Source organism: Capsicum annuum, chromosome 12 (genome assembly GCF_002878395.1).
Source record: "Capsicum annuum cultivar UCD-10X-F1 chromosome 12, UCD10Xv1.1, whole genome shotgun sequence".
Classification (NCBI taxonomy): domain Eukaryota; kingdom Viridiplantae; phylum Streptophyta; class Magnoliopsida; order Solanales; family Solanaceae; genus Capsicum; species Capsicum annuum.
The window spans coordinates 1,301,983-1,329,540 of record NC_061122.1 but is presented as its reverse complement, the minus strand read 5'-3'; the positions used below and the strand labels follow the sequence as shown (position 1 = coordinate 1,329,540).

The 27,558-nt window shown below is 35.9% G+C and overlaps 3 protein-coding genes across 8 annotated transcripts; 1 reads left to right on the top strand and 2 right to left on the bottom strand.

Annotated features, from left to right (window-relative positions):
• Nucleotides 1–425: 425 nt before the first annotated feature.
• On the bottom strand, nucleotides 426–7,482 carry LOC107853820 (probable methyltransferase PMT26). 3 transcript variants are annotated; one of them, XM_016698811.2, is made up of 10 exons: nucleotides 7,031–7,393; nucleotides 4,745–5,494; nucleotides 4,409–4,672; nucleotides 4,174–4,323; nucleotides 2,959–3,229; nucleotides 2,578–2,688; nucleotides 2,320–2,494; nucleotides 1,713–1,985; nucleotides 1,058–1,252; nucleotides 426–964 (listed from the first exon to the last, which is right to left on the bottom strand). In XM_016698811.2, exons 2-10 carry the CDS (start codon nucleotides 5,444–5,446, stop codon nucleotides 736–738), a joined length of 2,370 nt encoding a protein of 789 aa, XP_016554297.1. In that variant the 5' UTR covers nucleotides 5,447–5,494; nucleotides 7,031–7,393; the 3' UTR covers nucleotides 426–735. The 3 variants fall into 3 exon arrangements, with proteins under 3 accessions (XP_016554297.1, XP_016554296.1, XP_016554295.1); XM_016698810.2 differs by having other exon boundaries at nucleotides 4,409–5,494; nucleotides 7,348–7,482; XM_016698809.2 differs by having other exon boundaries at nucleotides 4,409–5,494; nucleotides 7,031–7,399.
• A 1,342-nt stretch (nucleotides 7,483–8,824) lies between these two features.
• Nucleotides 8,825–23,534, top strand: LOC107853824 (ultraviolet-B receptor UVR8). Of its 4 annotated transcripts, none has more exons than XM_016698814.2 (15): nucleotides 8,825–9,203; nucleotides 10,069–10,145; nucleotides 13,867–13,945; nucleotides 16,857–16,916; nucleotides 18,722–18,823; nucleotides 18,989–19,082; nucleotides 19,423–19,465; nucleotides 19,588–19,633; nucleotides 19,719–19,765; nucleotides 19,846–19,948; nucleotides 21,361–21,415; nucleotides 21,539–21,605; nucleotides 22,040–22,076; nucleotides 22,760–22,839; nucleotides 23,130–23,534. In XM_016698814.2, exons 1-15 carry the CDS (start codon nucleotides 8,993–8,995, stop codon nucleotides 23,247–23,249), a joined length of 1,221 nt encoding a protein of 406 aa, XP_016554300.1. In that variant the 5' UTR covers nucleotides 8,825–8,992; the 3' UTR covers nucleotides 23,250–23,534. The 4 variants fall into 4 exon arrangements, with proteins under 4 accessions (XP_016554300.1, XP_047256467.1, XP_016554301.1 ...); XM_016698816.2 differs by lacking the exon at nucleotides 8,825–9,203 and adding an exon at nucleotides 10,317–10,575 and having other exon boundaries at nucleotides 10,063–10,145; XM_047400511.1 differs by lacking the exon at nucleotides 22,760–22,839 and having other exon boundaries at nucleotides 8,836–9,203; nucleotides 23,130–23,163.
• Nucleotides 23,535–26,299: 2,765 nt separating this feature from the next.
• LOC107853825 lies at nucleotides 26,300–26,655 on the bottom strand (the record flags this gene model as incomplete). The annotated part of the gene is given in 1 exon segment (XM_047400510.1): nucleotides 26,300–26,655. A coding segment is annotated over 1 exon segment (54 nt), but the record flags the coding sequence as incomplete, so codon positions are not given.
• Between the last annotated feature and the right edge of the window lie 903 nt (nucleotides 26,656–27,558).

Here is a 27,558-nt window from a genome sequence, read left to right as displayed (position 1 = left end):
GAGGACATTTTTGGTGACACCCTTTCTCATTCCAGATGACAATAGTAGCGGCGCCTTCTTGTTATTGTGTAACAATGTATATAAAGGACTATAAAATGTATAATATCCTCTTGCTTTGTAATTATTTAAGAAGCATCCCTATAAAGTGCAATTTTCACATTTGCACAGAAAGGAGCTCAACAGCAAACTAGCAGATCTCAATTGCTTTTCCAGTCATTGTTGCCTTTGATGTACTGGTCGATAGCATGGCTAACTGATTGGTTGCTATCCCAATGCAGTTTGGTTTTGTACTGAATGTTTTGAACACTTTTTGGTAACAAAATAATGTTCATTTGCCAAAAAGTAAGTGCAATTTCGAAGCATAAATTAGCTAAATCAGGTGGCCTTTCCTTGAGGGAACAAAGGATACTCTTTATCTGAAGAAATTGAGAGAGCTCTAATAACGAATTTCATTGTGGTTCTTTTGAGTTTTACCATCGTTATAAACCAATGGCATTTACACTTGCAAGAATGTGCACCTCCTCCAAAATGAATGACATGATATTACAAAATACAGAACCACTTCAAGGCATTTACTATCCACAGATATGTAATGATACTACTAATTTGACAAGAATACCACTGCTAAGGAAATGGTACGACAGGAAGACAGGTACAAGAATTTAATCAAAAAACTATCTAATCGCCGTGGCATGAAAGCCTTTAGAATGGAACACAACCGGCATCCTTCACATGCTAAGCAATGGCATATGTTAGTGTCTCAACGTCCTTGGGGCGCCACATTGTTTTCTGGTAAAACAACAATCCCTCCTTGTCCTTGGAATACGTCATACGGACTTCATATTGCATAGACTTGAGCATACTTTCTAACTCGGTTATCGTCTCCGCTTTGTCACGTACAATGAGCTTCCCTTCTGGTCTCAAAATGCGGTCAACTTCAGCAACTATTGCCGGCAAACCACACCTACGAATTTTAAAAACCAAAGCACTATCAGATCACAATGAAGAGAAGAAGAATATTGATTTAAGTCTGTAATTTTAAAGGTTAAATATTTACTTTGTTTTAATCTTGGAGAAGAGATGGTCAGCATGGACAAGATCATATGATCTGGGGTAAGTGCTGAAGGATTCACACCAGTCATGGTAAATTCCAAAAAGACCCCTCTCATAAATAATTGGTAGTGTATCTGGAGCATCTACGGATACAATGTTCATAACCCACACATTCAAGTCTCTTAAAGCAGCTGCAAACCTGCAAGGTGACGCAAGTTTAACATCACAAGCCGTTGAAGACTATAAGAAGATGCTATCAAAAGAGTCACAACTGATATAATCTTTTCTGAGAGAACATAGGGACTTGAAAGGAAATCTGAGAGAACCATTTTAGCACCAACTAGGTACAATATTCTGACCAACATCCGCGGCATTTTGCTCAACAGAGCATTAAAGATGATAATCTCATGACAATTGCAGCTTTTGAAATGAAGACGATGTTTGCTTCAAAAAATAGGTAAAAATATGGTATTTGTTCGTTTTTAAAAGAAATTCAACGGTTTTATGAAAACAAATCCCATCTGTCAGTTGGTCCATTCAAATCATAAAACCTATGTCAGCAACAAGCTTCAACCAAACTTCTTTGGGCAGATATTGGGCAGATAGATAGATAGAACATCTACAGAAAGGAACCAGGTAATGTAGAACTCGGTACTTACCCTCCATAGATAGCACGCATGTCCATAACATTCCGCACAGTAGACCAGTTTATCCCCATTCCTTTGAGATATGAATTTGCCACTACATGTTTCCAGTGTTCATAATCTGCAGTAAAATCTTCCGGAGCTGGTTTCCCATACACTCCAACCTGGGAACTCAATAACCAGTAAGGTGATTTCAATAACCTGGCTGGCCATTGTTCTGGCCATTGAGATCCACGTTCTGATGTGGCAACAGGAGCTTTATGCATGCAAGCTTGTAAAGGCACATTCCTGAAGAAAGCATTCATTCATTAGATCATGTTTAAGCATAGATGCAAAATCTCACTGCATTTTTTTTTAACAAGGTAAAACTGTAAGTATCAGCATCAAGAGTATGCTATACATCAAAAGGAGTTCTTACAGGCTGTGTAGAGAACTAATTAAGTCAAAAATCTCATGCAATTCTCAATATGATTAACAATTTCCCACAGATAAGATGGAAAATAATTTCCTGAATTTGTACTAGATAATAATATTTGTTCTAGACAGCCTTGCCATCCAGTATCAAACCAAATAATTGATATTAATACTAAAAATGAAGTTTCCATCAGTCAGAGAATGATACCAGGCTGCGTTTGGATCATCAGATCCTTGACAAAGCGGGGGAGCGTCTTTTGATCTTTGTTCATAGCACTCATTGGAAGTAGGCTTGCGATATACAGCAACCCCTACTCCATTAACTCTATCTTTGGTTTTTGAAACAAGTTCCCAGCACATTGCGGCTGTCAACTCCTGCATGGCTGCCAAAATGCCAGAAAAAGGCCATCATTCAGCAAGACCAGTTAGCCAAGTTATGTCAACTGAGTAAGTTAAAGCAAAGTACCTCCCCAGATCCCAACATCTTCAGGAAGCTTTTGATAGACAGGAGTAGCAGACCACACAAAAAGTCCACCAGGTCGAAGTACACGATTGAGCTCCAGGAGAAGTTTCCCCCCTGTTAGATCGAAAAGTTTAATCTAAATCAAGTTACACAATTTTTTTTGAGAAAGATCAAGTTACACAATTTCATCAGTTGTACGACGAAATAATAGAGATAAACTGGTTGCAGGTATAGAAATATTTTCAGCGCTGGAAGTCCACACACCGAGAACTACCTATGTTCTTCTCAAAGGTTCGCCTACTGAATAGAAGAACTTTACACTCAATATTTCACTACTTCAGCTATGAAAAGCATCAGGAGTAAGTAGAATGCAAAATCAAATACCTTCAATATGCCAGGGTACTCTGCACCGTGCACAATGAACAACGTCAAAGACTCGACCAGGAAAGGGAAGCCTCTTTGTACCCATGACAGCAGATATAGCAGGAATACCCCTCTCAAGAGCAAACTGAACCTGAGCTTCATGTTCATCTTTAGGAGCGAAAGACATGGTTAAAACATCTTTTTCAAAAAGATAACCCCCAAAGCTGGCAACCCCACATCCCACATCTAATATAACCCGAGTTCGCTTGCCCCAGTCAATATCTGGAAAAGACTGCAAAAATAATGTAAAAGTTGTGTGAGAAAATAGCATAACTTGATCATTTGATGGATACAAAACACAATAATTTATCAGAATCAGATACCCATGATATTTTTTACAATGTGGAATAATATCCTACTTAAGACCTTATCATTCTAATATTGATATTTGACATTGTAGGACAATATCTAATTAGGAAATAACCAATATAACATTCTCTCTCACGCACTAACACTAAAACTCAACATTCTAACAGCTAAAGCATCGAATTCCATGCAAGAAAATTAAAGACCTTTATGAATTCGTTGATACACCAAGATTGTTTCATGTTGAGGTTAACCTGGGTGAAAAATCACCAAGAGCTTCTTTAAGGTATTACAACAACAACAACAACAACAATATACTCAATGAAATCTCACAGTGGGGTCTGGGAGCTGCCGAGTGTACGCAGAGCTTATCCCTACCTCATGGAGGTAGACAGGCTGTTTCCGAGACCCTCCCCACCCACCCACCCCCCAAACCCCCAAACCCACCTCTTGCTTCTTTACTTGTTCATATACTTAGAATACAAGTGACATGCCCCTTTTTCATTCACACCCTATGGACTCTCTCCCTATTGAGTGCAAGCACAATAAATTGTTTGAGAAGGCTCAAAATGGATAAAGGACCCAGCTCAGAGAAGCAATAGAAGTTTGTGCAGATTTTTTGTTCCTGAATTCTGGTAACAATTCTTAATACATCAGTCTCCCCCCACCCCCCAAACCTCTCCCTCCCACCCTCCCCGTCTTCTTTTTTTGGAATCAAGTAGTCAGTTCAACAATCTACTAAAGAAAACCAGCATAAACAAACCAGAAACATCTCCAAGAACTGATAAAGTATATGTATGTCCTCTGATGATTTGAATAAAAGCAAATATATAGGCAACTGCAGAGCAAAGATTAAATGAAAGTGCCAACCTGCTGTATGAAATCAATATAGTGTAGAGCACCATGCTTAAACTGGGTTCCTCCACCAGGGAAGGTAAGGTATTCACCACTAACTTTTACCCAATTTTGATGTCCTTTAACTTCTGCAAGCTTTGTATGGGGAACATTGTGGTACCATATCTGCAGGAAGGCAATATCTTTAAATTCAAGAACAAGTAAAAATGATACAATCACTTCAGACACCATTCCAGAAATAAAGTATCACCTTTTCCCTACTCATAGGCCACTCAACTGGATGTTGATATCCTTCTGGAAGTGGAACAAGACAAGTTGGAGGATTATCTGGGCAGTGTCTCTCTCGGTGTTCATAATGTTTTGTACTTCTGAGTTTCCTAATTGATTCCAAATTATCAAGGCAAGGAATATAATCTGGCCCAGCAGTGGAATTGCAGAGTTTCCAAATGTAACTACTTTCTTTATCTGATCCCGAAGACTTCTGCATTTCCTTTTCATTCTTTGATTCTGATGCCTGAGTTAAAAATGCCCCATTTTGAGTTGTGGTTTCATTCAAAAGGTCAGACTGAGTCCCTGAAGGAAATACCTCATTTGAAGTCTGGTCCTTCTCCTCACCATCAGCCTTCTCATCAGAACTTTGGCCTACCTCCTGATCCTTTTTATCATTTGGTTCAGAAGAGTTTTCTGCTGAGTTTTTCTCACCAGAACCCTCTTCGATCTCTTCTCCAACGGATTTCTTTACGTCCTTCTCCCCAGCCTCGGAATCCTTATCATCTACTTTGTCTTGCCCATCTTCCTTTTTGTCATCTGAATTATCTGCCTCCTTCTCGGATTGAGTTTCGGACTTAGAGTCTCCAGCATCCACTTTCTGTTCTGTTGATTTCTCTTCCGGTTTCACCTCTGAGGTTGATTCTGTCTGTTGTGGATTAGAATGATTTTCTTCTTGACTAACCAAGGCATCTTCTTTCGTTGCATCCTCAGGTAAATCACCTGGGGTGTCCTCAAATTGTTTTGACTTTTTCTCATCCGTTGGATTACTCTCATTAGCAGCGTTGTTGCTACTCTCACTGCCACCACTGTAACTCTCTTTACTTCCAGTAACCTGTGTTGACACGTCGCTCTTTTTCCCCTGTGAGGACACATCTGGATTTTGGTCTGGAAAAACAGATGATGATGTCATCATCCATACCCCAACTAAACATAGGGCTACAAATACCACTATAGTAACGGTGGAGCAATAATTTGAGGACTTCCTGCCATCAACTCTAGAGTACTTTCCTAATGCCATTTTCCCCCAATAAATTCTATCAGTCCTTCACAATTTTCCTCTATTCACCTGTGGTACAAAATAAAAATAATAAGAGCAAAATCTTTGAATCACTCTCATACAATTCTGGCAACTTATCATGTTAGTAAACCAATTGTCATATCGAATTTTGTGTCAACATAAATCAGTGGAAGTTGACAAGTTGTATATTGATACTCGAATTCAAATCTATGACCTTATATATAGCACTCCCACTGCTTTGATTTGTTAGTCTTACTTTCCTTTTTAGCCCGTTTCAAAAAGAATGTCTCTACGTTTTTGGCAACTCCTTAGTTTTAACTTTCCACATGACATATTTAAGGCCACAATATTAGAAGAGTCTGGGGTCCGGGGAGGGTGGTGTGTACGCAAACCTTACCGCTACCTTGTGAAGGTAGAGAGGTTGTTTCCAATAGATTGTCGGCTCAAGTAAAGCATTTCAAAGCATGTATGAATAGGGAATACAGTAGTGAAGAATTCATGATGAAAAAATAGGAAATAAGAACAGCAGCAACAAGAAGTAATACGAAAAATGGGAAGTTAACAGTATCAAGGAGGCAGTTATCAGCTGGAGCTTATGGGGACATAACAGTCGCAGAAGAAATATAAGGAGGATGATCCCCGCTTGTATCTTTTGGTGTGTGTATATAGAGAGGACTAGTAGGTGTTTTGAAGCCATATCAACTCCACATTTCAAACTTAAGGCCAAATCTATAGCATTTCTTTTTAGATGGAGTAATTTTTTTCCAATTGATCCGCACGAACCCTTTTTCAACTTTGAAAGCTCCTTAACCTTAGAGTATCCTTCCGTAATTTAGCTAACATTGTTTTGGTAGTTCTTTTCCTTTCAGGTAGATTTGCATCTTCTTGATGTCTCCTATAAAATTCCTTACTTATGATACCTTCGCTCACCTCGACTAAATCCACGGGATACCTACCACCTACCACCAGCATCATATAAAATTCCTTACTTCATTAAAAAAAAAAAAAACGAAGCAAAGAATACAACATTATATAGTAATAAAAATTGGAGAATAATAATAGGAGGGAGTAACAATAATATTACTGAAGGATAAAACTAAACAAGACTCGATAATGAAAAATCTCATTTATTTTCCTAATCGTCGTGTCAAGTCTAAACAAGACAATCAAATTGAAACGGAGGCAGTAATGTCATTACTATGTATAGACACACATGGTGAACTCTGAATCGTCATTAATTATCTCATGATTCGATAACATCAATAGATCTTCCTTCTTAAAGGAAACAATAAATACAGCAAAAGAATCACTTGAAAGATCTAAGATGGCAAGTAGACACACACACACACACACACACACACATATATATATATATATTAGGATGCAAAGCAACAACTTTCACAATAAAAGTGGTTCAAATTCAGCAAATCTAAAAAGGAAGGAAATGTACAACAGCTGAGCCAGATCTATGAAAACAAACATTACATAAATATGTGATTTCAGAGAATCTTGCCTGGCTAGCTCAAGATCAGTACACAAGATAAAGATCTTAAAGAAAGAAAAGACCCCATGTAGTAGTAGTACCTTTTAGTAAGCTGGACTCCAAGAACAGATCTGAGAGATGTTACAAGTGAACCATACTCTTGGGGGTTTGTTTGTGGGTATGTGAATGAATTGTAGATACACAGCAAAGGGGTTATATATATATATATGGTAAAGAAGTAAAGGAAGAGTAGTGGTATAGCAGTAAAGGGAAGAGTCTTGGATGTTCACCGACTACTTTATTGTTTGTTTATGTTATACTAATATAATAATGTCAATTCTCATGTAGTAGTGGAGTAATAAATTTCATCATGTGAATGAACCTAAATAAACAAGGAGCAGATTTTGCGGAAACTTACGAAGGAGAAAGCGGTGGCTGACAATATAGGAAACTCGATGATGCCTTAGCTGACCCCGGTTCAAGGGGCAAATGTGGATAATAATGGTGTGTTTGCATGTTTTTTTTTTTTTTTTTTTTATAATTGTGATGTATGGGTCAATTTGCACGCACCCTTAGGTGGTTGTTGCCTGTTGTATTGTATTGTTATGTTAATTTAACTATAATATTGGCTTTGATGTGTATGTTAAATTACATTGTTAGATAGTGATAAAAAGTCTTATTTTATGTATCGATCTATTTAATGTGATTGGGTCGTTACTTTATATTTGTTTCTTATTTTATCTTTACTTATTATTTGATGATCTTATTTTTATCTTTTTTTTATAGTAGTCATATCTTGTATCCTATTTTTTTCGGAGGATATTAATTCAAATTGTTGATATATGAGATTATATAATGATGGAAAACGACACAATCTATATAAATGTTGTAGTCTTTAATACAATACATTATGATACATACAACCTAAAAGGATATTATGAAATAATACGTAACAATACATGAAACAAATTTTCTTGCATTTGTTTTCTCAATTTTGAGCTTTTTTTCCCTTATTATTTTGCCTCTTTCCTCTTAATTGTAAGTGTCGTGTTTCGATTGTAAACTTTAAAGTTGTGCCCTTCAGTGCTTTATGTATGGAATAAAAGACGGACTAAATATGTGGATGAATTAGGATGCGATACATGGAGAATTAGACAAATCAAATACGACTCATCAACAATAAACATAAGGCATCTCTTTTGGTCACAACTAGAAAAGTACTTATATTCTTGAAGTTTGGATTTAAGACAATTTAATTTCTTTATCATGAAATCAAGCTAGTCTAACTTAAGAATTGTAAGGTCAGACACCAGGTTGTAATCAAATAAAATAAGGGACACACTTAACTATTTTTAAAAGTTTCATAATATTCTACAGTTATTAAAAAATAAAAATCTTAATATGTGCAAAATAAATATAGACAATACTCCATAATTTTAACAATAAATGCTCTCTTTTTTTAAAATTTATTTATTATACAGACCATCTAAATTTTACTCATTCAATAGCACTATACTTAAGCTTTGTAATCGTAAGCTCTATTTTTCGATTTAATCATTAATTAAAAATTTAAAATCAGAATTGAGTCTAACGTATAATAATTTTTTTTACAAAATTATTAATCTAATAATTCGATATCAATAAACTACAATTTTTTTTATTCGGTATATCAATTGAACTAGTTTATGCAGATAAAATCATGTCCGAAATAAATGATTAGTAAAATCGGATGATTGGTGTTCTCTTTTTACAAAATACAATCTTATAGGTTAAATTTAAAATAATTCTAAAATTTCGTATCAAAATATATACTGAATATTTTTCTATTGCCACAAAATTCACAAAATTAGGAAATGTTAAATAGTATTTTCTTAGGATAAAGTCAAAATTGAAATGACCATACTTTTTTTTTTTTTTAATACACTGGAGCAGACGTTGCCAGAGTTGAAGCCATCCATTTGTAGACATTACTAGTTTTTATAGACACTACTAGCTATAAATAGATAGTACATATTATGGGAGTAGTAGTTGAAGATTGAAGCTAAACATGTTCAGTTTGGAAGATGATGATATTGAGAGGAGTAGTTAGAAAGAGATCATTTGTGAGGTGCATTTCAGGATTCGCAGCTGTTTGGGGTAACGGCGATTATGGAAGGCTAGGGCATGGGAATGTTGAGTCGCGTTGGAGCCCTAATCCTCTTCCTTCTTCTGCTTTCGACAATCAAAGCCTCCGTCAGATTGCCTGTGGCGGAGCTCATACTCTCTTTCTTACAGGTTCCTATTGTTATTTTTGTTCTCCAATTTTGAGTAGTTACTGGTAGCTTATGTTGCACGTTTGATCACTATACTGCTTACACCAAAAAAACAAAGATAACAATACAATTTCATTTGGGAAAAGGACATGAGCTGTCCCTTTTCGAAATAATTGGCCCATGTTTGAGCCATTGGACATTGATCCGGTTCATATACCATCTATCATACTGATACAGTTCGTAAAAAAAAAAAATAGAGTAGTGAATTTTTGGGTAAAAATTGTATCATTGTTATATAGAATGTGTGTTTTTAAATATGATGTGCATATAATTTGTATCATTGTTGTATAAAGTATATATATGTATCAATTTCCGAACAAACAATTCAGACTGCTGGTTTAGAGTAGTTATGTTTGATCAGTATACTGTTTACACCGAAAAAGAGAAGATACAATACTATTCCATTTAACTTTGTGGATGGAATTGGTAGCTACTGTTGCTGGTTTGATCAGTATACTGTTTACACACAAAAAGCAAAGATAAAATACATTCCCAAAAAAACTACCATTGCTCTCCCTCCATACTGACCACCATATACATGACGGGATTAGTCTCCACCACCTCATCTGGATCTTGCGTTCCTTTTTAGTACATTTTGAGCTTTGCTTATTTAGTGGAAGATTGCCTTCAACCTTGTCCACCAGCATCTGTCTATTTTTATTTCGGCGATAAACCTTGTTCAGTACTAACATAGTGATAGGAATGTAGGAGTTTGTTACTAGGTATTTGACCGAATAAGATTGTCCAGTTCTATCACTAATATAATGTTTTAGACTGCTAATGCATCAGTAGAGGCTTACTTACAAAATAATGTCCTCTTTTTGCAGAAAATGGCCGTGTTTATGCCAGTGGACTCAATGATTATGGACAGCTAGGGGTGTCAGATGACAGAGATTATATAACTGTACGCTATCTTGACCTTGATACAGTTTTAGAATTTGAATAGGTTGGGACTTGAAAACATAACTTCATCTATCGAATGGGCATATTTTTTTTTGATCATACAATAAGTATGTAGTATTCGGATAGGATATAACTTCATTAATTAACTGAAAACATTTTCGAAATCATGCAGTAATTGTATAATACCAATGGATGGAAAATGAACAGATTTAAAGGGCGTTCTAGGTCAGCAAACATGTTGAAAGTGAGAGCTCCAGCAAACTTATATGAAGCTGGTGACAATCATATGGCTGAAAAGCTGTTCAGTTAGATCTGGAGTCGAACCGAAGAACTTTACGGAGAAGATGAAAAAACTTATTTCAAAGGAGGGATAAATGATCAAAACAGAGAAGTTAAAGGGCGAGGCAGAAATTACAACCACGGCCAAAGAGGTTAGTTAAACAGAAAAGGCTAGGATTTTGTGGTTGAAGCAGAGAAACAACTGGAAAAACTTCCATACGGACACTTCATTTACATAATTATTGTTCAGGGGATGGAAGTATATGACCTCGTGCAGATTAGAGAGGGATTGGTTCTCCAAAGAATTATGTCGGGAGAAGAGAGCTGGAGATCCTCTGTTCAACAACAACAACAACATAACCAGTGTAGTCCAACAAAGTGGGGCTTGAGGAGGGTAGAGTGTACGTAGACCTTACCACTACTCCAGAGGTGATGTAGAAAGGTTGTCTCCGATAGAACCCCGGCTCAAGACAAGAACAAGCTAAGAAAGACGTAATGGAAGTATAAGAGACAATAGGAAGTCTCATAACAACATATAGTAGCGGACAATACTACAACAAAATACTACTACTATCTAACTATACAAAACAATAGCTATTAACATAGATCAAAGAACAAGAAACTACAAGAGTGGTTCTACAAATACTAGTACGGCGGCAAGACAATGCGCTACTATCTACTAGTATTGACGCACTCCTACCTACTAATCTTCTATCCTAATTCGTGTCCCTCATACCTTCCTATGGAAGGTCAAGTCTTCGGAAAGCTGCAATTGTGCCATCTCCTTTCTAATCACCTTTCCTCAATACTTTTTTGATCTACCTCTCTTAAGAGGTTGAATTCTATAGTTTTTGTAGAAGGGGAGAGTCCGAGGCTTGAGATGAAATTCTTTGAGGAGCTGATATTGGATGTTCTTCAAGCTTTCAACTTTCTCTCCCAAAATAAATTAGGTGTCTAAATGCCTTTTTTGGGGTTAATTTTCATCTCTAATGAGGTGTTCACACTTTGTGTCAAAGTCTCGAAGTTTAAACCATGGAAAAAGGTCACCTTTGCCTCTATACTTTCAAAAAAAAAAGGTTATATTTACCCCCTGTTACATTTGTCCATCCCATCCAACTTTAGGCACATATTACTATGTTGCTACGACTCTTTAGAAATGTCATCAGGTGTGTGTCAGATCCTTCAAAATAGTGCATTTTTAGAGAATTCAACACGGTTGCGGCCGCATTTTTGAAGAATCTGAGCAACTTAACATAATTGCCCTTGGGTTGTTAACTCTTATGTCCCCACCCTTATTATCTTACGTGGCATTCACGTGGATTTATTTTCATCGGTTTTGTCCATGAAAATTGAGTAATCGTGTGACGTATATCCACAACACGGTTAGGGGAATGCAGGCAATGAAGATAGAAAATATACCTACGAATGTTTGAGCTGAGAGTAATGAGTGAAAGAATATTAGGAAATGCGTAAGAACTATATTCAAAGAAAGTTTTATTTAGGATATAAATAAATCCACTTATGTGCCACATAGATGCCACATAAGATAATAAGGGTGGGACATGAGAGTTAACAGTCCAAGGGCAAATACGTGTCCAAAGTTGGATGGTAAGGGCAAAATTTTTTGATAATGTAAGTGTATTTCATTCATAAACAAGGCCGAGTTGGCCAAATACATAGGAAAAAACCAAAATGTAAAGAACCTACAAAATTCAATTCTCTACAAAGTCCACCCGTTCTTCTATACAACTAGGGATTTTATGAGTGCACCAAAAGAAAATAAGAGAGCAGAGGCTATTCCTCACTTGAGAAAAACTCAACTCTACGCCCTCAAAAGCTCTCCTATTTCTCTCATTCCAAATAACCCACATCAATGCAAGAGGGACTGAATTCCATGCCTTGCGCCTTCTCCTCATATTCTCGCTTCTCCAACAAAACATTAAATCTTTCACGGATTTTGGCATACCCAAGAAACTCTGAACCACCAAAGCGTATCCACCTGAATCTCATGGTAAAGACACAATGTATGAGTAAGGTGATCCACCTCTTCCCGTCTCCTTACATATGTAATACTAGCCTTTCTCGTTGGTGTAATTGTCTATTTTGGTTATTGATTCAAGGGGTTAATAACATGGTTTGAGAATGGTCATTCACTAATCGTCTATTCAAACTAGCCTTACAACTACATTGTTGAGGGGGAATGTGAGGATCTAATTCAAAAACATTTATATGTCTTCCCGTATAACAACCAAATGTGGCAAATTAGGTATATTCCTATCCTAAACGCCAATCAAGCTTTCTAAAGGCGAGATTTCATTCCTTCATTCTTTGTTCTAACCCTCAGTTCCCTTTGTCTGTTCACTTTAGGTTCAAACATTTATTTTAAAGGTCGCGAATCTTTAAAATAGTAAAAGCAAGAACGTAAGAACAATCAATAATTGATAAAACAAGTCCAAACCAACAAAAAAATAATGCTATACAATCATGTTCGTAGCCTCAACCCCGGAATTAGGGTTTTAGCTACTCATAGTCTTTTACGAAATTACAAAATCAATGTATTTCATATAGGAGTTAAGGTAGTGAAAAAGAGACAAAGAAGAACCCTAATTGAAGCCTCCTTTAATGTTGTAGCCTTGACGGCCATACCTTCATGCCACTCCCACATCGTGCTGCCTAAGAAGCACGCCACATCCCCAGTGGGGCAGTACACTGTCTAGGCCACCTTAACCAGTTCTCAGTGAATTCAATTTGCTCGTCAATTCCACTGCTGCCACGTACTTGTCTCTTCTAAATTTATGCCTTTGATCAAATATGTAGAAATAATATTATTTTATTACAATCCTTCCATTAAGCTGCGTGCTTGATTTCCGTAAGTAATTTTCCATCTTTTATTCGTTTTGGCTCCAACTCTTTTCATCTTCATATTATTTTAATCCTACACATCAAAATATAATATTAGGCACAATCCATAAGATCAATGCTCAAAAAGAACAAATAAAAATTCCAAATGTGAGGCAAATAATGACTAAATATGTATATTTTTGGCCCCTCATCAATTCTCTACAAATTCCACTCAATCTTCTATACAACAGGGAATTCTATGGGTACACAAAAAGAAAATAAGGGACCAGAGTTGTACCAGTTGCATCCAAACAGCAATAATCAATCCACCCCCAGACCAAGAATGTCTTCTACTGTGAAATCCATGAAGTTTTTTGAATACATAGAAGTAGTCCCCAACGGTCAGTTGAACATCTTAACTATCCAAGTGGCCAGATCGACAACACCTGGCATATTTATTTGAGATTATTTTGTCTTGTAAGGCAAACCGACGAGCCTTAGTCTGTCACCTCCTTTCATCTTATGTTTCTTAGTTAAATCAGTAATATCATCCATACAATGGATCTGCTTAACTAAGTTGGCCTGGGGTATAATTATTTCAGGAACCACTTGGAGTTGCTGGACTACCCAAAGAAATTGTAGAAGTTTCAGCGGGTTATCATCATTCTTCTGCAATTACAGGTTTATTATGATTGATTTTGATGGATCTTTATCTTGTTTGCTATAAACTATAATTGGTTTTTACTAGTTCTGATCATCTGCATTTTCTCATTAATTGGGTTGTAGTTATCTGGTGGTGTTTAATGCTTCCATTTTCATTTCTCTGTTTAACACTTGAATTAATTTTCTTATGTTCATTTAATTACTTGCTTCCTTGGTGCTAGAGACAGACTTGTATTCAATTGCATCATCCATCCACCACTTCTATATTTGATTGCTTTTATCAAGAAATAGTTATTTAACTTGTTGATAGGTTAGAAAGGGTTGTTCGTTATAAAAAAAAAAACTGAGTACAAGTCGGAACGTTTTTTGAGATCAAGTAATAATATCTTATAAACAATGGTAATCAACACCTGCATACAAAGGCTATATTAAGAATTAGAAAACCTTACAAATAAACTGTTTTCTCTCTTAACACCTTCCTGCATGTGTAAGAGTAGCAAGTCAGACTTAAGGAAATGAGTTTAACTCGTGGTTTTAACTCGTGGCCGTTATAATCTATAAGATTCTCTGTAAGCCCTTATACAACTGATGTGAAACATGTCTCTCACACCTTCCTGCATGTGTAAGCTTGTTTTAGATTTTGTACGTCAACCTAGGATTTTTCTTTCTTTTCCTTGTTGCTTGATGGGCTTGATTTTTTAGGAGGCTTAACAGAGTGAAGAGGAGGCCTGGAGTTTGAGGAAGCTTGGAGTAGAAAGAGTGGATTCCGTAAGTTGAGAGGTGGACCCCTGAGTAGTATTAGTGTCTTAATGGATTGAATTGAGAAAGAAAACCCAACACGACTGAAAATAGGTAGCGCAAGGTGCAACTAGACTGGAAGCATAGAGATACCATTTTGCTGAGAAACTGGACTGGAAGCATAAAGGTACCATTTGATGAGAAAATGGGCTACCAAAAATCGGATATGATAATGTGGGAAGGAATTTGAGCATCCAACTGAAAGATCAAGGCAAAGGATAGAGTAGCGGAAGAACATAATATGTCCCTCGGGAGATCTCAACAGATATAGAATGTCGTATTGCTCTGGTATAGTAAGAAAGAGGTAAAAAAGAAGATGATATGATGTTGAAGTTGTTACGGGAGAGAAAAATTCTCTCCCACATTCCTCCATATTAGAGAAAATCTTTGAAGAATCACATGCTTTACTATAGTGTGAAGCCAAATGCATCAATTTATTCCGACATTCTATATAACTAATCTATTGCTAATATAGTAACACCTTTTTCAAACGGAAGAGAGTAAATAGTATAAAACCTCATTTGGTATCTGTTCCTCAGACAGGTCCCAGCTAGTGAGTTATTTCTACATTAGAAATCTTTTGCCTTTGACAGAGGAAAAAACAACACACTTGAGACTGTCTGCTCATTAATTGAACAGTTGTACATCTTTGACTGCTAGCCTGTCACATGCTTTCAGCTAAACAACAGTCCAGTGCATTGATGTACTAAACTGGAAAGCTGAGGAATATTGAAAGGAAAATCTGGCAGTTGGTGTTTCTTGGCAAAATAATTGTTTTTTCTTTCTAAGCATAGCAAAAAATATATCTGAAATGTTTGAAAAGGTCTTAGAAATTAGAGTACTTTTTTTGTTGTTCTTTAGAAATTAGAGTACTTCTACATTCTCACAATAACAACAACAACAACAAACCCAGTGTATTCCCACAAAGTGGGGTCTGGGGAGGGTAAGATGTACGCAGACCATACCACTACCTCCGAAGAAGTAGACCATACTTCTACATTCTCAAAAAAAAGAAAGAAAGAAATTAAAGCACTTCTAGTGCCTACTATTTTTATTTTGTATGATATTGGCCTGATAGGAATTCATATGGAGCAACATGGCCAGTGATGAAATATATCTGATCCTAACTTGTTTGGAACAAAGGTGTACTTATTCTTTTCGTTTGAAAAAATCTTGGTAAAAATTAGTGTTTGGCTCCCGGAATGCTAATGGTGTCATTATTTTTGGAATGGAGGGAGTGTGTTGCTTTGGTACAAACTCAATTGTGTTTGTTGAATACACCTCTTTAACGAATACTACAAAAACAATTATGCCTCAGTCCCAAACAAGCAAGGGTTGTGTCACGCCCCGAGTCGGCACCCGGATCCATTGCTGGCCCGAGCAGATCTTTGGCCTGGCACATTTCTAAAGCTAAATACTGATATATGCGGAAGCTGAGAAATAATGAGCATAGGCTAACTTCTAAATAAGGAGAAATAATTTTATACTCAAACACTGGAAGTCAATTGAAAGACAAGATCCTCCTCTGAAATCCAACTAATGTCTAACAAGCCTCTATAAAGAAAACTGAACTGTACAAACTATCTTCATCACTAGTGTGCATAGAGTCCTTGCATCTGCCGAACTCTGCATCTGGGTACAAACTAGAAAAATCAATGCATGAGGACTGTTAGTGTACCTATGGTATATGGCTCCTCTCTGGCAGGATGTTATAGTTAAAAAGTAACAAATATCAGGTAGCTGGTATCAAACCGAACAACTCTATACAAACAACATTAAGGAAAAATAGCAAACCTGTAAAGTGTAATGTTTGAATGAAGGTAATTCTCCATTTACCAGAAGAAATGTGGAACCTTACCAAGACTTATGAGATATAGTTTAATTACTTTCGTTTTCAACAAATAGACCAATGAGGCACATGTTCTACACTCGTCTGCCTCTTTATTTATTTTCAATTGTTTAATTGTTTTCTTTTCTTTATTTTATTTTTCATTTACATCTTAGGTCATTTAGCAATTTTAATTTCTTAGCATTCATTCTTTTCTCATAGCCTCTTCGTTTCCTTTTCCCCTAATTCTTAAATGGGTGTAAATATGTTAGCTTCCTATAATAGTCTGCAATTTCTTTGCAGTGGATGGAGAACTTTATATGTGGGGGAGGAACACAAATGGTCAGTTGGGCCTTGGAAAGAGTAATAACACCTATGCTCTTGCATTATCTTCTTTTTGGCTCTTCCTTTAACCATTTTCACTGCTATTGTTGCTCCTAAACACATGCAAGTAGGTTGACAAGTGATAAAGCAGTGAATAAGTATTGTTTCCAAAAAAACTTGTGATTAAGCTAGCGTTTGGCCATAGATTTTGTGCAACTTGAAAAAAAAAAAGAAGAGTGTCTGAAGTTGTGTCGAAAATAGTTTCTGGAACTTGAAGTTGTATTTGGACATGCATTTTATTTGGAAAAAAAATTGTAGTTTTATGAATGGAAGAAAAATGTCTCCCAAAAACTGGTCCAAAAAACAAAATTCGAAAACTGATCAAGTTCCATGGACAAACAATGTTTTCAGATGTTTGAAAAAAAAAGATTTCAAAATCTAAGGCCAAATGGGAGCTAACTATTCACTAAATTAAACTTTTAATACATTATCGAGTCAAGAAAAGATTCAAATTGTTGTTTGACAAATTATTGCTATTAAATCAGCTAAAGACTGAAAATAATTGATCAACACATTTAGAATGAGTTGGTTTCAATAGAGAAAATAATCGAGAATTGTGGGTTTTGTCCAACAATCCTGTTGAATTCTTCAATCAATTACTTAATATTTTGTCCAATATATGTGAATTTCTATTTACCTATTCAATTTAATCTAATGCTTATTTTTCTATGGAATTAGAATTAATAAGAACCACATTAATTATTTCTGTAAAATACTCGAGCAAGACGATTAAGTATATTTCTATCTTAATCGCAAATATGTTCTTTAATTCCCAAACTCAAGATCTTTTCCCTATTTAATCCTGTTGCAATCAAGAATTCTCTTTTTCAAGTTCAATTCAAGATTCATTGATATTATCTAATTATCGGCTAAATAATTAAATAATTAGATGCAATTATTGAATAATCAACCCAATCTGATAAATTAAATAGTCAAATCAGCATTCAAATGTCAACATTCATGGAAGAATCATAATCTTTGAAAAAAAATGAAATTAGCTACTGATAGTCGTGGTAGAGATCTCATAACAATCTCAAAATAACGTAAATGGAAAAAGAGTGAACTGAAGACGCATCCCAAGCTTCTCGGTCTCTCCAATGGCTTCATCAGCGTCTAAATTGTGTAAGACAACCTAAAAGATGTGTTTTTATCTTATGTATGCAGTATAAAAGCCGTTGGTCAAGTTTGCTCCTAGATAACATTCTGAGCTTCAGGGTTTGCTCACCAGCACGCTTGTTTCAGGAGCTAAGTAGGCTCCAGGCCCAGAACCCTCAGTCATTTGATCTTGATTTATTTTATAGCCACCAGTATTAGCATGCAGGTCACCAGGCTCTGGTCTTTGACTTTGAATTGTTTTCCTGGATACCCCAGCAGTTGCAATTGCATCCTTAGCAGTAGCTTTGTCAGCTGCGGCTGCCTTTGCCTGTCACTCTTCTTTCTCGACTGCAGCTTTCACTTTCTCTAGAAACTTGTCATCCTCCTCTTGCCAAGTATCATGCGGCACGAGCTAGCTAGAGAGTTGTGCGTCAGCTTCTGTCTATGCCTCACAGATTCATAAAATTATTGAAATTGCTTAGTTCCTAGTGTGGAGAATATATGACTGACTTAAATTAGAAGTGATGAGTTAAATATCTGACCAAAAATAACAAAATGATCAAATAGCCATAGAAATCAGATAAAGCAAAAAGATAGTCTACTATAGCCTTTTTAGTTGACTTGGGTTTAAGGATTCCATTAACTACCATAAATTCTTATATAACTCAATTTTGTACAATCATCTGCAGAAGCTGCTACAGTACTGTCTATACCCAATAAAGTCGAATGCTTGAATGGAGTCACAATCAAAACCATTTCCTTAGGTTTTGAACATTCAATTGCTGTAACAGGTAGGAGATCTAATTTGTTAAATGCTTCTTTTAATAGTAAAAGACCATGATTAAATATGTTATTCCGCTATTATACTTGTTAAGGAAAAAAGAGCTATATTTTGCTTGCAGCCTGAGTGACCATTGTCTTCGTGTCATCACTATGTTATCTTTTTTTCTGGCCAGATAAAGGTGAGACTTTGAGTTGGGGTGGGGGGCAATCAGGAAGACTTGGTCATGGACATCAATCGGGCATTTTTGGACTCTTAAAAAGTGACAGGTTAAGTGGACGGTTGATGATCCTCTGCATTTTGCATGAATTGATTTTTTTTTTTCTTTCCAGTATTATGAATTAGTGTAGACATTATTCTCACTCTTATTTGTTGATTTACCCTTGTCCAAAATAAATTACAAATTGAGTTATTTAATGAATAAATGGGTCTCCTTGTATTCTTGGATGACAAAGGATGCTATCAGTTATAGCAAACTCTTCTACTTTATTATTTACTTTGCATCTATTTATGTGTTTTTAGTGAATAAACCAATTGGTTATTGTTTAATATTAGCTGTTATTTTTTCATTCCTTTAAACAATTGATCTTTTCTTGCCTTTGAAAACAGTGAGTACACACCACGACTTATTAAGGAACTTGAGGGGTTGAAGGTACTGTTATCTGCGATGTCTTCAAGATTCAATTATAGACTAATCTCTTCAGGATGTCAAGAGTTTTTAGTAGATGCTTCATATCTGCTGGTTCATTTTGACATTTCTAGTTGTGTAAATAGGTTAAGAATGCGGCTGCTGGAATGTTGCATTCTGTCTGCATCAGCGGTAACTCATTGAAATTTGCAGAAAGCACTTTGATATTAAAGGAAGGCCTCCATTTTGATTTTTAATCCTTTTTTTAATGCCGCAGAAAATGGATCTGTACATATTTTTGGCGAAAGAGCAAATAAGAAATTGGTAAATATCTATATACTAGCATCATGCAAATTTTTATTTTATTTACATTGGATGACGTCCGCTTCTATTTAAAATTTTAGGGCTACAGTGAAGCATCAAATAATTCTTTACCATCTATGGTAGATGGACTTCCATATTCTGAAAAGGCTGCATGTGGAGGCTATCATACTTGTGTTATTACAGGTAATTTATGGGGTTCAATATTCTCCACTGGATTTCCATCTTTGAGAAGCAACAAACTGAGTATTTGTCCTAAAATCTGAAGATAGGATCCATATTTTGTGAAAAAAATCTAGTCTTAAACAATTTTTCTTAAACAATCCCACTTTTTGTCATGCCCCAACAACTTGGTGGGATGGACCGGCATCACTGCCTTAATCTCGACAAAGTGAACCAACCTTATCTGACTAATGAACGTGTTTCATGCATGAGCGGGAATATAAATCTTTTCATAAAACACTCTTCTTTCACAAAACGCCTTCTTTTCAATGTCTTGCAAAATTACATTTATGCAATGCTACCTCTATCCCAATATATATGGCTCACTTTTTTTTAGTCAGTCCCAAAAAGAATGACACATTTCTATGTTTAATAATACTTTAGCTTTAAAATTTAGACTCATTATAGACATAGAATCATAGATGTAGGTAGTACTTTTGTAAATATGATGGTACTACAATTTTTTTAAGATTCTGATTCTAACATATATACAAAGTTACCAGTTTAAAAAAAAAAAGATGTTCATTTTATCCTTTAGTGAAATGATTTATAGACACACAAACATCTATGACTTATTTTAGATCATAGGTTTTAAGAAGTTCGTCTCTCTCTCTTAAAACTCTGTCCTAAGTCAAACTACCTCATATAAATTGAGACGGAGGGAGTAGTAAATTATGTATGTGATATGAGACCTCAAATAAGTTGAGACAGAGGGAGTAGTAAATAATGTATGTGATATGAGACCTCAAATAAGAATGACAAAAACAAATCCATATGTCTCTATGGCTATTGAATAAAAGAAATGTCAGTGACAAGGCTCCAACAATATCCAAAAAAAAAATATCAATATGTGTGTCTAAAAGAGAACGCCTTGAACATGAAGTGGGACTCACCAAGAGCCTATAGGATGAGGGAGGTACCTAGTGGAGATCCGCGCCGTCTTGAGTATTAATACCTCCATTCACTTAGACATGCAACACAACAAAAGAATCATGAGTACATAACGGAGAGTGCTTGTATGTATCGTAAGCTCCATCATATAAAATGAGACAAGAACATAATGGGAAACTTCAATGGATAAAATGTAATTTAAAGTACCATTTTGTTTTATTTCATAAAGCATATAAGAATTTGAGCTTTAATAGCTTGAATGGATAATGGGAATGGGTTGTTGTTTCCTTACGTGGTATTCAGTAATCCTCGCCTCATGAGCTAACTTTGGTGGTTGAGTTAGGCGCAACATGAGTTTTATTAACAATTTTCTTAATGTTTGTCCTCGAATAAGGTGATTTAATACATGTTTCATGAGATCAAGTACATTGTTTGGAACTATAGGTGGTGGAGAACTTTTGTATTTATTCAGTTTTTGTTCATAGATGGTGGAGAACTGTACGTGTGGGGCACAAATGAAAATGGATGTCTTGGTATTGGGTACTCTTTTGTTGCATTGCTTCATAGTTGAATTTGTTGGATGGTCAAGTCATCCTTATGGATTCTCTTTTTCATTTTTTTTTAAAATTTTTGTGATGTACTTTTGGTGTTTGCTTATGTCAGATCTACAGATGTTGCTCATTCACCTTTAAGAGTTGAAGGACCATTTTTAAGGCATTCAGTTTCTGAGGTTTGTTTATCCATGTAGAATCTCTTTCCATTTTTTTAATGAACATATTGCTTTGGTTACCTATTCCAATCAAGTGTAATAGTGGTGCTTAAAGTAGGGAAAGAAAAGGGTACATGTGCAACTGAGAAGATCATTAATTGAGAAAATGCAAACTAGTATATGTTATTAAGTAGCGGACAGCCAAGGTTATGCATATGATTTTTGATGTGAAAAAATGCTTGGACAAAATTCTGCTGTGAATATGTGTCACTTATCTTGTGCCAGAAAAACTTTCATGATATATTGGTGATGTGCATGTTTCAACACGATACAACTACTAATACTAATAATATTGCTTGCAAACAAAGGCGTACACTAACTGATATCCCATCGTAGGTGTTTGATTGGGGTTTGAGATTATCAAAATTATAAATCTTACTTTGTTGTCTTGCCAGGTATCCTGTGGTTGGAAGCATACAGCAGCAATTTCTGGTACAACAATCACAGTAAATTTAAATTGCGCATATTGTTTTTTTTATATAGATGCTAATAAAAGTCTTCATTAAAGGGTATTTAGGTCCTCGAGATTGTTACCATAAAAACCTAGTTAAAATCCTAGGTCCATTTCCAAGTGATAAAGTAGGTTGAGGATTGGAAATGCTCATGTCATCTTCTTTTACGTTGGCAGTATTATTAACCAAAGAAACGGCGTCAGAAGATACAACAAGCATTTGTTCCTGAAAGCAAAATGGATTGTTTAGTTCATTTCTCCATCATTCTAATCCAAAAAGAAATTAAACTTCCAAGAGAAGGAGATTTCGTCTTGCTCACATGCTGCAAACCCAAATATTTTCCGTGCTACAGTTGCATATACGAATCCCAATGTCCCATTGATATGTAGTCGTCGATATCCTTGGTTTCTGTTGTTTCTGTGTTCTTCCATCCTGATTGTGGCATGGTTGTGGGTTGGAAGCTTTTTTACAGCTTCTGCTTAGTTGTAGAAGTGCCATTTTACTCTTTTACCTCTCTAGTTTTCAGTATTTTGTAGTTCAATCATTGTCAACAATTGCTTGGTTGTATTTGTTCTGGCATTTAATTGATAACATTTTCACTTGAGATGATCGAGTTATTTGGTTTACATACGCTTAGCAATAACCTCAACATGTCACCTTCAGGAGGAAATGTTTACACGTGGGGATGGGGAGGCTCCCATGGAACATTTTCTGTAGACGGACATTCTTCTGGCGGACAATTGGTTTGTTCCCTTTAAACTTTAAATACAACTGTTATGTTTTTGTGGACTTCAAAATAATGCTTTTTAAATAAATATAGTAGAACTTAAAGGTTCAATAGACTTCTGTTAATAGAAAGTTTAAACTTGTCAAGAAGTCCATTTTCCCCTCACCTCCGCTATTTTGTTTTTCTTATTCGACTTTAGCAATGTGTAGTTTAGAGCTTTTAAGTGATATTTTCTGTTGCTGTACACTGGGTATCCTGGATTGTGTGTTTCTTCATCTTTGCCTAATACAAGGTGGATTTGTGCAGGGTCAAGCAAGTGATGTTGATTACGTTAAGCCTACAAAAATCAACTTTCATCGGCACGTAAAAGCATTGCAAGTATCATGTGGGTTTAATCATACGGGTGCTATAATTGAATACAGCTAGATGGAAAATCTGTTTCGTTATTTTTGTGAGTGGAGACTAGAGAGCTTCTAACAGGGTGTTCAGCATTATGAGGAGTGATTGCAAATCTGCTTTCACAGAAATAAGCAAGTCTATCATTCCAGCTATATACTCCACCGTGCATGATTATAGGATCTCTTGCTGTTTTGTCTTGAAGTTTGTCTCCTCTTACCAATTTACCTATAATCTTTATACTGGACCCGTTTGTACCCATATTGTACCTTATAAATCGTACAGTTGTATCAAATAAAAATATCTATTGTACTACTTTCTTCTAGTCACGCTGTTGTTTTCTCACCAAGTACTTTATATTCATGAATGGCAACATAGGTCTCTCTCTCTCTCTCTCTCTCTCTCTCTCTCTCTCTCTCTCTCTCTCATGTGGGACACCTGCACTGACCTACACAAGGAAGTGCCCCCAGAAATGTCCTAGGTGGAGTTATGTTTATGCCAAGGTTCTACTATACATGCATTGCATACTATGCTTACAAGGGTTATAAAGGTTTCTCCCTCTTTAAGATACCTCCCGTCTAGAGTTATAGATGTTGTGGTGTCCATACATTGTACAGCTCGGTCTTTCTACTGCGTTCTGTTCTACCTAGACAAGTTTGTAAACAAGGCTACCTGAGAAATTGGATATTGAACCATTGCTTGCTAAACTATCTACTCCTAAACTGAAGCCTCAGTGCGGATGATGTAATAATACAAGTGCTTGTTAGTTTTTGATGTTTTTCAATATAACCTCACTTTTGCTTCCAATCTTTGCCTGCATAGTCTAGCAGACAGGACTATTTTGTTGTTTAACTGATTGGACAAATAGCACTAAGCATTTTAGTCAAATGCTGGTCTGTATTATATGCATCGACATGGATATACAAATGAATTTTTCTTTGTTGGGTGGGGGAGCATTATTATTCCTATAATTTCATATACCATTAGCCCCTCAAAAGAACTATTGTATATGTGCAGATACTGTCTTTAGTTTGTAACTTTTTGATATGCATCTTCTCGATACTTTTTAATGAACTTTCATTGCTTCATCCAAAAATATTAGCCCCTCGAAATAAAACAACAAAAATTGCGAGGCATATCTGGAATTTTTGGTGCTATATGGGTGGTGTAGTCTTTAAAGGGTGTGATGCTGTGGTAGGTCATCTATTTGCTGCATTCAGAAACCTATCATACAGTCATGAGATTTATGAAAGATTGTATATATTATCCTCATATAAATGTATGTTTGTGATTCACCTATCTGCAATTTATTTTCAAATGTCAAGCCCTTCAAAGTGCAGCATTCAGATGCTTCAACTATAGTAAATTATATGTTCCAGCTACCCTGAAAAGACAAAATCTTTATGAATTCCTGACTATGAGAACATACTTCGGCATGTCTTTGAGTTTCTTGTTTGCTTTCTTGGTTGATAAATATCATGTAAACCCGCCCTTGTGGCTATTAGTACAATAACCATATGCCCCTTTGAGTCCTAGGAATGAATAAACCAAAACAATAATAGTTGTGTGGGCTTATAGCAATGATCATTTGTGTAGGTTGTGTTATGAAGGGTTCATGACTTTCTGTAACCATGTTTTCCCCTGCTACATGATGGCAAATGAGGGGGTATAGATGAAGAGAAAATATCTGTTTACCTCGTCATACAACGTATCTTAGAGAGTTGAGGTGCTAGTAGGAGGTAGTAGCTATGGTCAAAGTGCAGGCATGCTGTCATCAAGGAAAATTTTACCTTAAAGAGAGTTCTTTATGCTGAAGTCTAACAACCATGCAGTTCAAATCCTAGCAGAGGCAAAAGACCAAGTAATTTCTTTCCATCTCTATTCAAGCCTTGGTAGACAGAGTTTGTGCTGGTGATAGGTAGCAGGTACACCATGGAATTTGTTGAGATGCACGCGGGCATCATGATTAACAAAATGAAAGGGTCTTAAGTTGGCTGCATTACCCCTGTACAGTGTTGGATACTGCGTTGCCTAGTCAAGTTTGTCTATTAGAGAGTCTCAGATTACTCTACCTGGCGTTTCTTCTAATATGGGAAAAATAATTAGGTGTCATTTGGTATGGTGCAAAATAACAGTGTGGGTGTTTGGTGCCAATGTCATGATATTAAACACCAGTGTGACTACGTGATTTGCAGATTTTGTCCAAACTTATGATACTGTGTTTAGTTTTTCATCCTTTCTAGTCACAAAATCTTAGATTCGTGAAATTTGACCCTATGGAAATTGCAATTTTTTACTATTTTTCTAGGACAATAAATTTAAGCTGGGACTTACAGATTGATAAGTTTTACAAGACTCAATATGACATTTCTTCACGAATAACTTTCATTAGCTTGAAGGCAGCAAAAGAAATGGCTTAAGCAAGCAATTACCAAATTTTATTTTAAATTAGAGATTTAAAATAAACTTCAATTTAGGTATTTTATAACGGTACACTTTGTATCGACATTTATGTGATACTCGACGTGTTGAAAATGTTAAGCTCTTGATTATTCTAGTCTACAAATCGATAGGGATGTGCTCCGATCAAGTTAATTCTTCGATATTTACTTGCACAACACGTGTGGATCGGAATGACAATGGGGCGGGTGGGGTTGTCTAGATCCACAAAAGGTTAACCCACTCCGTCTTGCATAGCAACTCTTTTTAATTCCAACAAACCAATAAAATGAACGAACAAACATTTTGCTACATTTGACATATACTAAATTTAAGACCACCAGATCAGATTGATATGTAGTTACAATTTGCTCGATATGTAGTTGTGCACCTGTAAAGTGCTTTTTCGTTATTCATTTATCAAAAGGAAAACAAAACTGATGCACAAGAGCACTAAACTTATGCAAATATCGTCGTCTATTTTTAAGAGCATTTTTACCTTCATATGTACTTTATAAATACCGTACCATTGGCTTTATTGTAGGTGCTTCACTCCAAATTCCTCACACTAATATTTAGTACATGGGACGCCAAAATGACAAGTAGAAATTAGAAATCCCTTCTTTGAAAGAGAAACTTTCTACCAGTAAACAGAAGTATATAGATATATTGTAAAAGATGCAACAAATAGCTTTAGCATCACATCAATAACCTCAGAAGACTACATGGGGCGAGGTCTACAGCGCACCATTGTTAGCTGCTGCACCATAGCAGCTAAAAATGTATGACAAATCACATTCCGATCCATTTAAAAAAAAAAAAAAAGAACCTGCAGTGCATCAGTACGTCTTGTCTATACCACATAACGCCTTTCAGGAATAGCACTGGAAGCAACAAGAGGAGACAAATAGCACATCCCGACAACATTTTACCTTCTCCTTCATCATACATTCTCTACTTTGCTGGCTACAGATTTTGCTTTTTCTTCGGCCTGGTTCTGTGCACAAAACATTTAATAAGTATACAACAGAAAGGGCCGAAAACAAACATTTCACGGAGCAATTAAAAGTGATCCAAACCAGAGTAGGAATTAGAAATACACCAAAAAAAGTTATAGCCATGGCGCTGCACTTAGATTTGCGGGTATGATTTAAATCAGAAGCAATGTTTGCCTCATTATTTATTTTTGTGCTAGACATTGAGGCACACTACCAAACTCATGCCATAAGTTGATCCAAATTTTGGTCACTATAAAATGAAAAGATATTTTACTTGAGCCAAGGGTCTATCGGAAACAGTTTCTGCCTTTACAAGGTAGGAGGGCAAGGCTGCATACACACCAGACACCACCATCCTCAGAACCCGCAAGTGGGATTACACTGGTTGTGTTGTTGTATAAAATCAAAAGATGATTTTCTTTTTTTGGAAGAAAAAAATACTTTGCCTAGCTAAGTTCTGACATACTATTTATGATTCTGGTAGAAATATCAATCAAAAGGTAGAATTAGAAGGAAATGTAAGCAGACACCAAAATAAGAACTCTCAATTATTCATTCATTTAAACATTAGGAAGGTCTCAAACAATTAATGATTCATGTAGAAAATTCCTGACCAGTTAAATGTTAAGTTTCTAACTCTAAGGAAATAAAGCAGTTCTTGATCCTTTATTGAACAAAACCCAATAAATGCTAACGAAAACAAAAACATGTCGCTCCTAATGGCATGTTTTTGACCACAAGTTCAAAGGTTACGTTAGATATGTGTCAAAAATCTTTTCTTTTTAAACTCTGTACATTGCCATATAAACTAAAATGGATGTACTACAACATAAATTTACATTATTAAAACACATAAGAGGCCGCCCCACCCCCACCTCTAAACTCCCAAAGAATCAGCATCA

Coding starts and splice junctions, on each gene's coding strand:
- LOC107853820 (XM_016698810.2), bottom strand. CDS start 5,446: ATGGCATTAGGAAAGTACTCTAGAGTTGATGGCAGGAAGTCCTCAAAT. Junction 3,230..4,173: donor ATATTGATTTCATACAGCAG/GTTGGCACTTTC, acceptor TTATTTTTGCAG/TCTTTTCCAGATATTGACTG. Junction 1,253..1,712: donor ATGCGTGCTATCTATGGAGG/GTAAGTACCGAG, acceptor GTCACCTTGCAG/GTTTGCAGCTGCTTTAAGAG.
- LOC107853824 (XM_016698814.2), top strand. CDS start 8,993: ATGATGATATTGAGAGGAGTAGTTAGAAAGAGATCATTTGTGAGGTGC. Junction 19,949..21,360: donor TCATACTTGTGTTATTACAG/GTAATTTATGGG, acceptor TTTTGTTCATAG/ATGGTGGAGAACTGTACGTG. Junction 22,840..23,129: donor ATTCTTCTGGCGGACAATTG/GTTTGTTCCCTT, acceptor GGATTTGTGCAG/GGTCAAGCAAGTGATGTTGA.